The sequence below is a fragment of the Octodon degus genome, unplaced genomic scaffold (genome assembly GCF_000260255.1).
Source record: "Octodon degus isolate 3935 unplaced genomic scaffold, OctDeg1.0 scaffold00068, whole genome shotgun sequence".
In the NCBI taxonomy this organism is placed as follows: Eukaryota; Metazoa; Chordata; class Mammalia; order Rodentia; family Octodontidae; genus Octodon; species Octodon degus.
In genome coordinates, this window is record NW_004524644.1 from 5,369,807 (window position 1) to 5,383,442 (window position 13,636).

General features: G+C 43.8%; 1 protein-coding gene across 1 annotated transcript in view; it reads right to left on the reverse strand.

The window, feature by feature from the left end:
- The window catches only part of Pgrmc2 (progesterone receptor membrane component 2), a 19,291-nt gene extending 12,529 nt beyond the window's left edge, over positions 1 to 6,762 (reverse strand). Inside the window, exon 1 of the mRNA XM_004635002.2 lies at positions 6,058 to 6,762. Within this exon, the coding sequence (XP_004635059.1) occupies positions 6,058 to 6,475 (418 nt within the window). The 5' untranslated portion in view covers positions 6,476 to 6,762. The remainder of the gene's footprint in view (positions 1 to 6,057) is intronic.
- Positions 6,763 to 13,636: the final 6,874 nt, after the last annotated feature.

The window sequence follows — 13,636 nt, forward strand, 5'->3', positions numbered from 1 at the left end:
AGACTGCCTAGGACATGGCTAAGATCCTGGATTTTACCATCTGTATTTGCCCAGTATTGATAAGCGTATTATACTGCATGTCACCAGCCCCAGAAGACAGCAAATGTCAAGATTTAAAGTAGTTTTTTTCTTTCTTTCTTTTTTTGGTAGAACCAGGGATTGAACTCGGGGCTTTGCACTTGTCAGGGAAGTGCTTAATTCCACTGAGCCATCTCCTCAGCCCCTGAAGCAGTTTTTTTCTGAGTGTATATTGTTATCACACCACTGCAAGGTTAAAAAATTGTAAGATGAACTATTGTAAACTTATGGTAAAGAGAAGTCACAAAATAGTTAACGTACCTATAACCACAAAATATATAAACTGACTTAGCTAATAAAAGACAAAGTGGTAGGCTAGGTGATGTGGCACATGCCTGTAATCCTAGCTCTGGGGAGGCTGAAAACGGGAGGATCACTAAAGTCTGGGCTGTGTAGTGCAACCCTGTACCAAATACATTAAAAAAAAAAAAAAAAAAAGACAAAGTGGTGGGTGATATGAGATTTAATGAGATGCAGCTATGTTAATAAGAAAAATAACATAACACAAATTGGTTGAGATAAAGGGTTAGAAGAAAAAGTACTAGGCTAGTATTAAAGCCTGATGCAAAATCTGAAAATCTGTAAAGATGTTTCCGATGGCTTCAATTCGTTCAGTATAGTTAAATACAACCATAATAATAATTTGGCTTGAGAACATTCTCATAGCTAATCATCACTGTTGGTGACTAGGTTTTTGTTTAAATGTCAACATGGTGGCGCATCCCTGTAATCCCAGGACTGGAAAGGCTGAGGAGGATCACAAATTTGATTACATAACGAGTTCAAGGCCAGCCTGAACTACATAGTGATAGCCCCTGTGTCAAAAAATAAATAAATAAGGTCCTTTGTTATCCTTTGTTACATAGTATTCTATTCATTTCCTTCAGTCTATAATTACATATTGAAATGCTTGTTCCATGAAGGTAGGTATGTGTCTGTTTGAAGACACAACTCAATTTCTCACTAAGCTTTTACTGTAATGAAATCTGGGGAATTAATTCTTGGTGTTTAAAAATTAGAGGTGAAATACTATATGTTTTAAGATCTGGAGAAAAGATGTAAGTTAAAAAACTCTCTCTAAAAGGCTACAAGAGTTATGGATATACAGAGGGATGGTTCAAAGAACAAAATAATTTGGTTAATTCCAATAAGTAAACTAACATCTTTCTTCTACCCTCAGTAACATCTTTTGACTTATACTTGTTTAAAGCTATGCTTTTGTAACTTGTTATCCTAATTAACGCAAATACATTAAAAACATAGGATGACTTTAACTCAGAAGGGCCAATCATTAGATACTACAGAAATAGCTAGTAGAAATTTGAGCAATACATCCCAACTCTTCAGAAAACTCAGCGGACCCTTTTGTCTTACTGATACAGATGCGTCCGCCCATTCAGTCCAAACAACAGACCTAGCTGGCTTGAAAGCAAGGAGCCAGGCTGGCAGCTGGGTAGTGCCAACTCAGGAGACCCAAGAAATAGGTGAGGCGGGTTCAGTCTTCGTGATGCAACCACTGTTTCAGATGCAATGTGGCAAACTCAAGTGTTAAAAACACACTGATGATAGAGTTTAAAGAGGAGGAAAAACACCAAAATGTACATGGGCTTCTGTCCCCAAGCCCCTAAATATTAGGCACCTCACAGGGCATTTCTTATGTGACTCTTTGTTTTTCATTCAGTGGAATTTACAAGTTAGATAAAGCTTTCTTTGTTATACGTTGAAGAACACTCAGGAAGAAGTATATTTAAGTTTCAGGAACACAATATAATCTATTTAAAATGCCAAGTGTGTAACATTTGCTATTCAAAACAATAAAGCACTGTATTGGCACAGCAAGACCTAATCAAACTGCTTAAAATTACACTACCTGTTGGAGGTTTCAAAACCTACTGAGTCTCCAAATGATGAAGTGACTGAGGTAAGGGCTGGCCTGTGAGCCAGTAAGACCTGGGGTTGGTGTCCAATGCTGTCACTTACTAAAATGTAATTTTGGGGAAAATCTCTCCAATTTTCAATCTTCAGATATAAAATGGTAACATTACTTGTCTCATAGGGCTGCTTGGAAATTAAATGAGATAATAAGATCAAGAAATGGAGCTCCTTCCTCCTCTATTCTCACCTCTAGAACCAATGCTGTTTAATGGAACTCTCTCAGAAGACAGAAATATACCACTCTATGAAGTACACTGCCTAATGTGGTAGCCACAGGGCTGAGCACCTGACACATGGCTTGTCTCACCAACAAACTCAATTTTTAATTACATTAATTTAATTAGCCATTTGTTGGCTATCACACTGGACAGCATACATAACACAAAGCCATAAAAGTATGTTTCTTTGAAGTTTTAAATCTCTAGAGGAGCCACGGGAGGGTATAAAGAAAAAGAGCAGTAGATCCTTGGGGAATATATCTCAGAATGCAGTTTACTAGACACTGTAGATAAGCTTTGTGGTCAAACATATCTAGACCATGTATCAGACTCAATAGTGCTCCCCAAGCCACTTGAGCTAAACCTCAGGTTCCTCACTTATAGGTTAGGAATACTTAACATCTTCACTTCAGAATTGTGAAAATAACCAATTACTTGATCTGATATAGTATGTGCTTAACTAATCTTCTTGTGCCCCCTCCCGTTGCTTCACTGTTTCTTCTATGACCAGGCCTTCTTCACACGCTGGCTAAGTGCCTGTCCTGTTACTAAATTTAGTACTGACAAATTTGTTCAACAGTTGGCATTAACTACATTTGTTTTTTTTTTTTTTTTTGGCAGTACCAGGGATTGAACTCAGGACCTTGTGCTTGCCAGGCAGGTGCTTATGCCGCTCAGCTATATCCTGGGCCAACATTAACTACATTTGTGAGCATTAATTTTATTTTTAATAAGACTAACTTTAAAGATATATGATGAAAAGAAAATATATTCAGGGCTGAGGAGATACTCGGGTAGTCTAAGCACGGGCCTGGCAAGCGCAAGGACCTGCATTCGATCCCAGATACTGCATGCCGTGCCAGCCCGGCAACCCCAGGTGTGCCATGCAAGCCACTGAAACCAGATGTGGTGGCGCATGCCTGTAATCCTAGCGTTGGGGAGGCTGATACAAAAGGATCACTATGAGTCCGAGCTGCACAGTGAGACCCTGTACCAATAAATAAATAAAAGATTTGAAAAAAAATTCTTAAAAAAGAAAATATGTTGAACATTCCCTAAAATTATCACAAAAAGGGAATAGATATTGGCTAGGAACAGAAACTAGGTTTTCCAGCCCTCATAGCTCATTCTTTCACATTACTAAGATTTTCAGATAAGGACGAGTACTTCTGAATTATTCTGCTACAAAATTATTTAATTTACTTGAGGATGAAAATGAAACAAAAATAAAAACTAAATTTGTTATATTTTTTATACCCAGAAATTTGGTTTTGGGGCTTTTGGGAAATGCTAGTTTCTATCAATGTGACATATCAATAAGCCCTTTAAGGTGACCTGGCTATCTTTAAGTTTCCTTTCAATCATAAAGTATTTCCCAGAGCCAGCCAGACAGCTTAGCAGACTAAAGCGCCTGCCTAGGCAGGTGCAGGCACTGTGCTGTGCCAGCCCTGCCCCCAGGGCTGCTGAGAGGGCAAATGAGTGTGGTGTGGTGCGCCTGTAATCCCTGCGCTTGGGAGGCTTAAAACAGAAGCTTTACAAGAGCCCAATCTGTGTAGTGTGACCCTGCACTAAAATACATTAAAAAAAAAAAAAAAAAAAGAAAAGGATAAAATATTCCAAATATCTCTACTAGGAAGGTGGTTTATCAGTATCCAGAAGAAAAATGAGGATCACTTTTAGGCTGTTCACGTGGCTGGGAACTGGCAGAAGCTAACCAAAGGTAGACTTCACTGGGGTCCATGGGTCCTCCTCTGTGCTCAGGCCTCACAGCAGCAATCTATGTTATACTTGTTACTAAGTTTTAATTTCTGTGACAGAACATTTACTACTGGAGAATGCCACTCTTTCCTGGCTATTTTCAGACAGAGCACCATCACAGCATAATGTATAAGAACTAATATAGGGCTGGCGAGATGGCTCAGTGGTCTAAAGCACCTACTTGGAACAAGCTTGGCAAAGCACAGGGATCACGGTTCGATCCCCCAGCACCACATGCCAGCCAGCCTCGCCCCCTGGTGGGCTGAGCTGGCCACACACACACACACACACACACACACTAAATTAAAAAAAAAAAAAAAAAAAGAACTAATATAATTCTTTAACACTTTATTTCACTGTCAGTTCAGACAGGGAGTTTCATCTTTTAGCCAAGGAAACTCTATATTAAAAATTTAAATCTGTACACAATTTCTGACCACTGAATATAAATTTTAATACCAATGGGGGAAAAGCTTTAACTAGGCACAATATATTGTGTCCTTTATTTAGCCTGCTTAAATACTTCGGACTTACCCTCTAGTCCCACAGGCTCTTAAGCAAATAACAAAAACCAGCACTAACCATTTCATTGGATATGACATGGTGTTTATATTATATAACATTATTAAGGGAAATACCTTAATAAGTTATCTATAACTTGGTTGTATTGCATGTGTGTTATGTATGTACACACACACACACACACACACACAAATAGAAATGGATCAACTCCAAAAATCTCCAGTCACCTCTATTTCGATCAATGAACCAAAGTACTTCTAAAATATCAAACACCATACACCAAAATCCTTAGTATATATTTTCAAGTGTCAATTAACCTCATGCACTAACAAATTAAACCAAGAAGTAAACCGGCAAGCATGTTTCCAGACTAACAACTTCCCTGACTTTCAGGGTTGGATGTACTCTTTCCAATAAAAGATCAGTTCAGTTGTCTAAACTTATTCTTACAGTAAATATTTTTTTAAAGTTTAGTATTACCACTGCACAACCATAAATCATAACTGTGTTCAATTTTATGGGACACCAACAGGTTCCATCAGCCTGGAATTTACTTGCACCATCAAAAGTATGTTACAACTACACTTGTGAAAGAGCTGGTAACCCAACTGTCCTACCTATACAGATGTTTAAAAGCAAAGTTCTAAAAATCTTCAACTTGCAGAGCTGGTGCACGAGAGGTTTTGAATTTATAGCTTTTCTAAATCTTTCCCCTCAGTTCTGCTAGGTGAACACACAATAAATAAATCATTACCTCCATATATCTGAATATTTACCTCCCTACGAACTTAAAAAATAAAGGAAAAGAAAAAAAGGGGGGAAGATTAAAAAAAAAAGGGGGGAAACCAGACAGACATGAGTTGCTGGGTACACAGCTCCGCCCCCAACACTCCTGCCAGTCTTTAATAAGATCTGCATTCTGATCTGTCCTCATCCCACATACAGTGTTAATCTTGGAAAGCATCTCTGGACCAAAACTGGTTTAAAAAGAGTCCGAGGTGTTGCTTATATGCCAGGATTCCAGTCTGGAGGGGTGGGACTTGGAACTTACGCGTCCCTGAACGTTGCCTTTGGGAGAGTTAGTAGTGGGAGGAAAAAAAGGGAGACTAGTGGCAGAGTACAGGAACGAAAACTGTGCCTTACAAAGCCTAAAACTTTTCAGATCTTTATCTCCTTCCGACCCCTGCTCATCCCAGCAATCAGAAAGCTCAGAAAAAGGTAGCCGGTCTGGCGATAACTCTTAAGCCGGACTGGCGATAACTCTTAAGAGAGCGAAAAATTTCAGCTCAAGAAAATACGAAGAATGGGCCGGGAGGAAGCTCCCGCTGGGAGACGGCTCATTGGGTATCCCGGGGACCCCGACTTTGAGGAGCGAGGTCAGGGACGCCCGCGGCGGGGGTGTGTGCTGGGCAGTGCCAGGTGCTACAGCTGGGCGCGGGTCTGACCACCCGAGAGATGGGCCAGGCCACCCCAAGCCCAGAGATCCCGGCAGAAGGAGGTCGCGTGTGGGGCGCAAGGTCCCCCTTCCCCGCCAACTCGTCCTCACCGGGGCCGTAGAACTTGCTGCCTTTGGTCACGTCGAAGACTTTCCCATTGACGGCGAGCAAGATGCGCGGGGTGCGGGACCCGTCGTACTGGCGCAGCTGTTCCAAGCTGAAGTCCCGCTTCTTCATGCGCGGCAGGGACGCCGCGGGGCTCTCCTCGCCCGGGCCCGCGCCGGCGCCCAGACCCCGCCGTCCCCAGCGCACCCAGAGCCGGTAGGCCCCCAGCAGCACCAGCGCCACGAGCGCCACGTTCAGCAGCATCTCCCCGCCCCCCGTCAGAAGCGCCAGCGTCGCCGCCGCCCAGCCGCCCCCTTCCGCTGCCGCTCCCGCGCCGCCTGGGCTCCCGCTGCTGCCGTCGCTGCCGCTCTCACTGCCACTCCCCAGGGTGCCTAGCTTCAGGTCCCCATCACCCGCCGCCATCACTGCCCGCCAGCGCCTTCCTCCCGCTCCCCGCCCCCTGCCCTCCCCAACCCCACGCTGGCCACGCCCACCTGGGGGCCTCCCAGCCAATAGCGTGAGAGGAAGGGGCGGGGTTGGGCCCGCTCCTGATTGGGTGTTAACGGGGTAACGTTGCCTTGGATCTTGTCCTCCCCGCCCTTCTTTCGCCGGCCGCACTCGCGTGCGACTCCCCGCCTACCTCGCCCCACTCTTCTCAGCTCTCTTTCTCGGCCTCCGCCCTGTGAGGTAAACGACGAAGGCGGGGCTGAAGAAAGACGCTGCGCTTGCCCCCGCGCGCGCGTGCGCGCGGAAACACCTGGGCGGGACGCGACTACGGCGCGTGCGCAGGCTCCGAGCGCCACGCGCTCGTCTTTCCCGGGCTACACCTCCGGAGCCCGCCGAGCCGTCTCCCGCTGTGCGCGTGTGCGGGGGAGCCTCCTGGCTCGAGCCCGGGTTCTCCTGCGGACTCAGGCCGCTGTGCTCGCTGTCTGGGAGCTGCTCGCGCGTGAAGGCGGCCGCGGAGCGAGGCGAGCCGGCGGAGGCGCGTAGTCCAGGGCTCTGGTCGGTGGCCTGTGACAGGCCGGGACCCCGTTTCACGGCGAGGTGCAGACTGTTAAGGGTGCCCCCGCCGGGCGCCGGCTCGCTGGGCTCGCGGGTCGGCTGCCGGGAGCGTGGGCTCCGGTCGGACGCTGCGGACCCGGGTGTGCTGGGCTCGGCGGAGGCTCCCGGCGCCGCGGGCGCTCGCTCGCTGGCAGCCGTGCTCGGCCACTGCAGCCGCGCGGGCGCTTCGCGCCGGGGCTGTTCCGGCAGAATTTTCTTAGAGGACTTAGACTGGAGGCCGCGATCCTTGTCGGAATCTCCGCGGCGTGGGGAAGTGGAAAGGGTGGGATGGCCGGGGTAGGCCGGTTCAGCTGTCTTTACGGCGGTTTGAGTTCCCGGAGGTAGAATTCCTGCCTGAGGGGCACCCCTTAGCTGCACCAGGGCGCGCCTGCTTCCTGGACGCTGGGCTTTGACAAGCCCTTGCCTGCCCTCGCCTGCTGTCTTCGGCCCCAAGCCTGCCACTCCTGCTATAAAGGTGAAGCAGTCCAGGGTGACCTTGTAGTGTGAGGAACCTTTGGGGCGGGATTTGAACCTTTGGGATTTGAAGAGTGACTAGCAGTGTCCCAGCTACCTAACTGCCTTGAAAGAAGGAATCCGTACCACCTGTATAACCCTGAAAGGGATGTCCCTGAAAGGCCAGGTCTTACATTAAGTTTTGCTCCAAAAAACACAATAGGCTTTATTTTCTTGGGCTTTTCCCCCGTGTACAACAGTGCGTGTATTCACATACAAAAATTATATTCCTGCACAGAAATCTATACTTTCAGGGCGTGGTGGAGCAGGCCTGTAATCCCCAGCACTCAGGAGGTTGAGGCAGGAGGATCATTACAATTTCGAGACCAGTCTGGGCTACAAAGTAAGTCAAGGCCAGCCTGAACTGCCTAGTGCACCCTGTCTCAAAAAGATAAAATGAAGAAAAAAAAAGACCATTTAAATACAGTCGTGTCATCTAGAACATCAACACTAAATCGTGAATTCTGGCCTGACTTTCTTGTGACTCGAACCCGTAGAACCATTGGCTTTCATCTCTCTTTCCAGCAGTAGTGCTCTTCTTAACTGAGCACGCTTATCCACAGACTCTGCTCCTAGTGCACTGACAAGATAGTGGTTTTTTTTCCCATAAATTCTTTGTCCAAGTCATGACATCTTGCAGGTTAGGCTTCACCAAGTTTCCATTAAGTCAAATATTAATTGAAGGTTTAATGAGACGGAAGTGATAAAAATAACAGTTAAAACATGATGGTCCTCATAAAAGTGACAAAATTGTAAGCATCAAAATTGTGACAATGTTTTACTTCACTCAAGTGTTCTATGTTACAACACATGGCATATTGAAGTATAAAGATTCATATTAGACACAATCACATCTATTGGTTATCAAGTGCACAAGTTAATCATTGTTTTTTCTTACAATATCTGAAGGCATCCCTCCCACTTGCTGTGTTGAGACCCCCCCTCTTGAGTCATGCCAGGTGTGGTGGCGCATACCTGTAATTCCAGTACTCAGGAGGCTGAGGCAGGAGGATTGCTGTGAGGGAGAGGCCAGCCTGAATTACAAAAAGACACACAGAAACCTACTCATGCTACTTCCTCACTGCTGGTGGGTTTCTCTCACTGTGCATTCACATTGTTACTTTCCTATTCCTTTTGTGTTTCTACCTACACTTAAAGCATGAGACTACAACAGCCTGCGTTGTTTTCTTTGAATTTCTAAGGACTCCTTGAACATACCACTCATTTTGGCCTTTTATGTTATGCTCTTCTTAACCATTCCATTATGGAAACTCCTTCGGAGTGCAGTATTTCTCCTTTTGCCTGTCAGTGCTCCCTTTCTGACTCCTTTGTACGCTCCTTTTCTTCATTGTATCCCTGTTGCTGAGAGGTGATCCACAGCAGCTGATGTCTGTATTCCTTCCTCAAGCTGGTCCCTTTTTTCCTTCACCCTGGATATATTACTGACCTGGATGTCGTCTCTGTGAAGGTACCTCCTCAGCCCTAACCTCCCCAGAGGACCAGCCACCTATGGGTTTCATTGCTTTTCCTACATGCATAGTTGACTTCTCTGACCTCAAATCTGACCAGTGCAGTGGGATCAGAAATTACTTACATTACTTCCAAATAAAAGCTTAAAGTGTGTGTGCACTTTTGTAACAGTGATTGAATATTTTAGTTACCTATTGTCCCGTAACCCTTCCTTCTAAATGGCTTTTGTTTTGTGGTACTGTGAATTGAACTCAGGACTTCATGCTTGCCAGTGGAGCACTGCATCATAGAGCTAAGTAGCTATGCCCTCTCCCCCTACCCTGCTTTTGAGACAAGATTTATTTATTATTTTGTCTTTTTGAGACAGGGTGTTGCTATGCAGTTCAGGCTGGCCTTGAGCTCACTTTGTGGCCCCAGTTGGTCTCCAACTCGCAATAATCCTCTTGCTTCAGCCTCTTCAGCCCAGTTGAGACAGGATTTCTTTCTTTTTTAAGTGTATTTAGTACAGGGCCTATAGGGTTTCACTACACAGATTGGACCCATAGTAATCCTCCTGTTTTCAGCCTCCCAAGCACTGGGATTACCGGTGTGAGCCACCATACCCAGTCTCAATCACGTTTCAGTGAGCCTCAGGGTGGGGGCTGGGTCAGCATGGCACACCAGGGATTGAACAGGTCCCTGCATCTGCCTAAACAGGCGCTTTAATCTGCTGAGCTATCTGGCTGGCCCCAAGACAGGATTTCACTGCAGTTCAGATTGGCCCTGGTGATCCTCTTGTCACAGCCTCTTGAGTACTGGGATAACAGGTGTGTGCCACCATCCCCAGTCACCCTTATAAAACTTTTAACAGTTTAAAACAGTCACTATTGAGATAGCTCAGTGGACTAAGCACCTGCTTAGGCAAGCACAGGGACCAGTTAGATCTCAGGTACCACATGCTGAGCCCAGGCATGGTGGCACACCCTTATAATCCCTGTTTTCAGCTGCTGGGGCTACTGAAAACAGGAGGATCATTACACATCAGCTGTGTAGTAAGACTGGACCAAATATGTAAAATGAACAAACAAAAAAGTCACTATTCTCTGTAGTGGTGTTATGAATTGACTTGGCTCATGGACATTTGTCTAATTTTGCTGTGGTGTCTCTGATGTAGTTCCAGCCTATCTTGTTTGCAGTGAGAGTAATTGGGAAGCTCAAGATGCCTGAGCTTTTCTTGTTCCAGGGTCTCTTCTTCAGGTACATTCACCAACAGAGTGCTCTGACTTAGATGCTGCCTTACAACCTCAAAAGCGTAAAAGTAGAACCTTCCATAAATGCTTGCCTGGCAAGCACAAGGTCCTGAGTTCAATCTCTGCACTGAAAAAGAAAGAAAGAAAGAAAGAAAGAAAGAAAGAAAGAAAGAAAGAAAGAAAGAAAGAGAAAGAAAGAAAGAAAAAAGAAAAGAAAAGAAAAAGTAGAACCTTCTTGTCTTTGCAAGGCCAAGGCCTAAAACTGGCACATTCTATCAGTAAAAGCAGGGCCAGCTCAATTTATAGATGATAGGGAAATAAACTCTTGATGGAAGTTGAAGTAAAGTGACAAAGAGTCTGTGGCTATGTTTAGCCACTTGGGCAATATTTCAGATGTTGGCTGCTTCCCTCAGAGTAGGCACAGATGAGAAGGAGTGCCAGTGTAATACCAGTCATGTGAAAGAGAAGTACATCTCCATTTTCCCAAGTCATAGAGATAGTTCAGGTTGTTTGGCATCAACTTTTCTGTACTAAAACAGTAAGTAGATGCTGGATACAGAGTACAGCAATAACAAAAGTATAACATACGAGGCATTGACATATATGATATGCTACAAGTATCAGCCATTGGTTGGTTTGGCAGCCAACTCTGACTCATGAACTAGCTTAGGAATTTACACTATGCTAGTCAAATATTTCTTAAATAAGAGACATATTTCTTATAATTCCTCTTTATCTTATGAGAAACACTTCCTTTCCATAGTAGGTATTTCTTGGTGGACTATTGAAGAGGTGCCACTAACATAAAACTTGACACCATTCCAGGGCTACTAGCTAGTTTCCTAATGTGTGAAGTATCTTCTTCCCTTCTCCCTTGTCTTGGCAGCCAGGAGCATGTGTTCTTTGCTCTGCTACCTCATACCACAAATTTTACAAATTTTAGTGCTTGCCCATGCCAAGGGAGGCTTGGGTAGTCTTGCCAAAGCAGGATCCATGGTGGAAGGGAAATTTGTGGTTTGAGGAGCTCAGGTCATTTTCTGAGAATGGTAAAACCTGTTATTTGAACTTCATTTAACAAAGGTAAGATAGTATAGTGTTGGACATTAACATTTTGCTTTGGGGCTAGGGTAATGAGGAAGCTCAAGTGCCAGCATGACGTTGGCACTGATTACTCTAGGCTATGATTTAGAAGATAAGTAATTTAATCTTGAGCCTGGTGTGGTGGAGCCTGTAATCCCAGCACTTGGGAGGCTGAGGCAAGAAGACTGCTGTGAGTTCAAGGCCATAATGAGTTTAGGACCACCTTGCACTATAGAGTGAGACTTTGTGCCTCTTCTGGAAAAAGGTACAATCATATTGAAGAAGTGACTTCATGAAGATGCTGTGCATGTGCTTGGGAACACAGTATTACGAGTTTTAAATTCATTCAGTTATTGAAGGTCCTAATTCCTTGCTGAGTCTCCCCTAAGGGAATGACCATATCTCAAATTGTTCTCAGTAGATTAAGTGGAAAGGGTCCAAGGCAATGGTCTGTTGTACTCCTTAAGATGATTTTTAAGTTAACAGATGAGCTGTCTTGGTCCTAAACAGCAAAAGATAAAACGTTTTGTAATGTAAATCTGAATATTTTAAAATTAAAAGGGCTATAGCCCTTAAATGTATTTAATGAAAAATAGATATTTGTCATCATCCATTTTCATAGAAATTGTATATTCCTTTCTTTCTTTGAATCTCTATTTTTTTTTTTTTCTTTTTCTTTATTTAGGATAGGGTCTATAGGTCTTACTACGTAGATTGGACTAGTAGTGATTCTCCTGTTTTTAGCCTCCCAAGCACTGAGATTACAGGTAAGCGACACCACACCCAGTCTTAATTGCCATCTCAGCAAGCCGGGAGGGCAGAGCTGGCATGGCAGACTGGGGGCTGAACGAGGCTGCTGCCTGCTCTGCCTAAGCAAGCACTTTAGTCTGCTGAGCTATCAGGCCAGCCCTGAATTTGTATTTTCATTGCACTTCTCCAAATAATTTTTTTAATACATTTTATACTTGAATATATTTTATTGGTTACTCTATCATTTTTTTCTGAAAAAAAGTTATTTATAATTTTTTAAATGTCTTAAGACCACTGGCTTCTAAATTAATTTTTTTTTTTTTTTTTTTTTTTGCAATAGTATAGATTGAACTCAGGACCTTGTGCTTCACTGGTCCCCAACTATTTATTTTTTCTTTTCTTTTTTTAAAAAATATTTCCTTTATTTATTTTTTTCTTTTTTTTTCTAATGGTCAGCTCAGCCCACCCTGGGGTTGGGGCTGGCATGGCATGTGGTGCTGGGGATTGAACTGAGGTCCCTGCATGCTTGCCTACACTTGCCCAAGCAGGCGCTTTAGACCACTGAACTATCTCGCCAGCCCCAACCATTTCTTTTTGATTATTAGCATTATAATTGTTAGTAAGATATGTTTGAGCATAGTACATTACATGCTTTTATAAATACTAAAAAGGACAAAAATTTTATTAGAAATATACCTTAAATAATTGGATAAATTTCTCCCAGTAAGTCATGTATATATAAGTGAATGTAACTTTTGCTAGGAGACAAAATAGGAAAATATGTTAGGGGACAATAAGGTACAAGGCTTACAGAAAAAGTGGAAAGTGATTGTTGTTAAATTCTTTACAATGGAAAACTAAGTCTTATGTATATGCTAGGAATGAATAGAGAGGTGCAAAATGGTTGACAAGAAACAGTGAGCAGATTTATTTGGGTAAAGAATATGGAGTTAATATATTTAGTGATCCTGGCAAAAAATAATGAAATAGGGGGCCTGCCCCTTAGCTCAGTTCTGTAAGTGGCTGCTTCAAGAAAGCAGTCGGCTCCAGGTTGCTGTGGTTCAATCCCCACAACTCCAGCCAGCCAAACCTGCCCTGAAGTCATTCGGAGCAAAAATAATAATAATAATAATAATAATAATAATAATAATGAAATAATTTCTCCTGAAAGTTTGAATAATTGTTCAAAAACAAAAAATATCAACGAACCTCTGCTATATATTCCTCTGTCGTACAGTGTTAATCTATCTGTAAGGAAATTTGGAGTTTTTTTCCATCATTTTTCCTTGAAATCTTATGCAGCGTCAGACTGGGAAACAGGAGAAGGAGACCTCACATCCAGCATTCTCATTGCTCAGCAGGTACACCTTGCAGTTGGTTAGTATTTCCCAGAAGGATTTTTTTTTGGCAAATCTTGCACATTTGAATGCTGAGAGAGTGAAGCCTGATCCCGACTGCGACTGGACTCGGTCACCTGCAAGGAGCAGGGCCCCACCTCTTC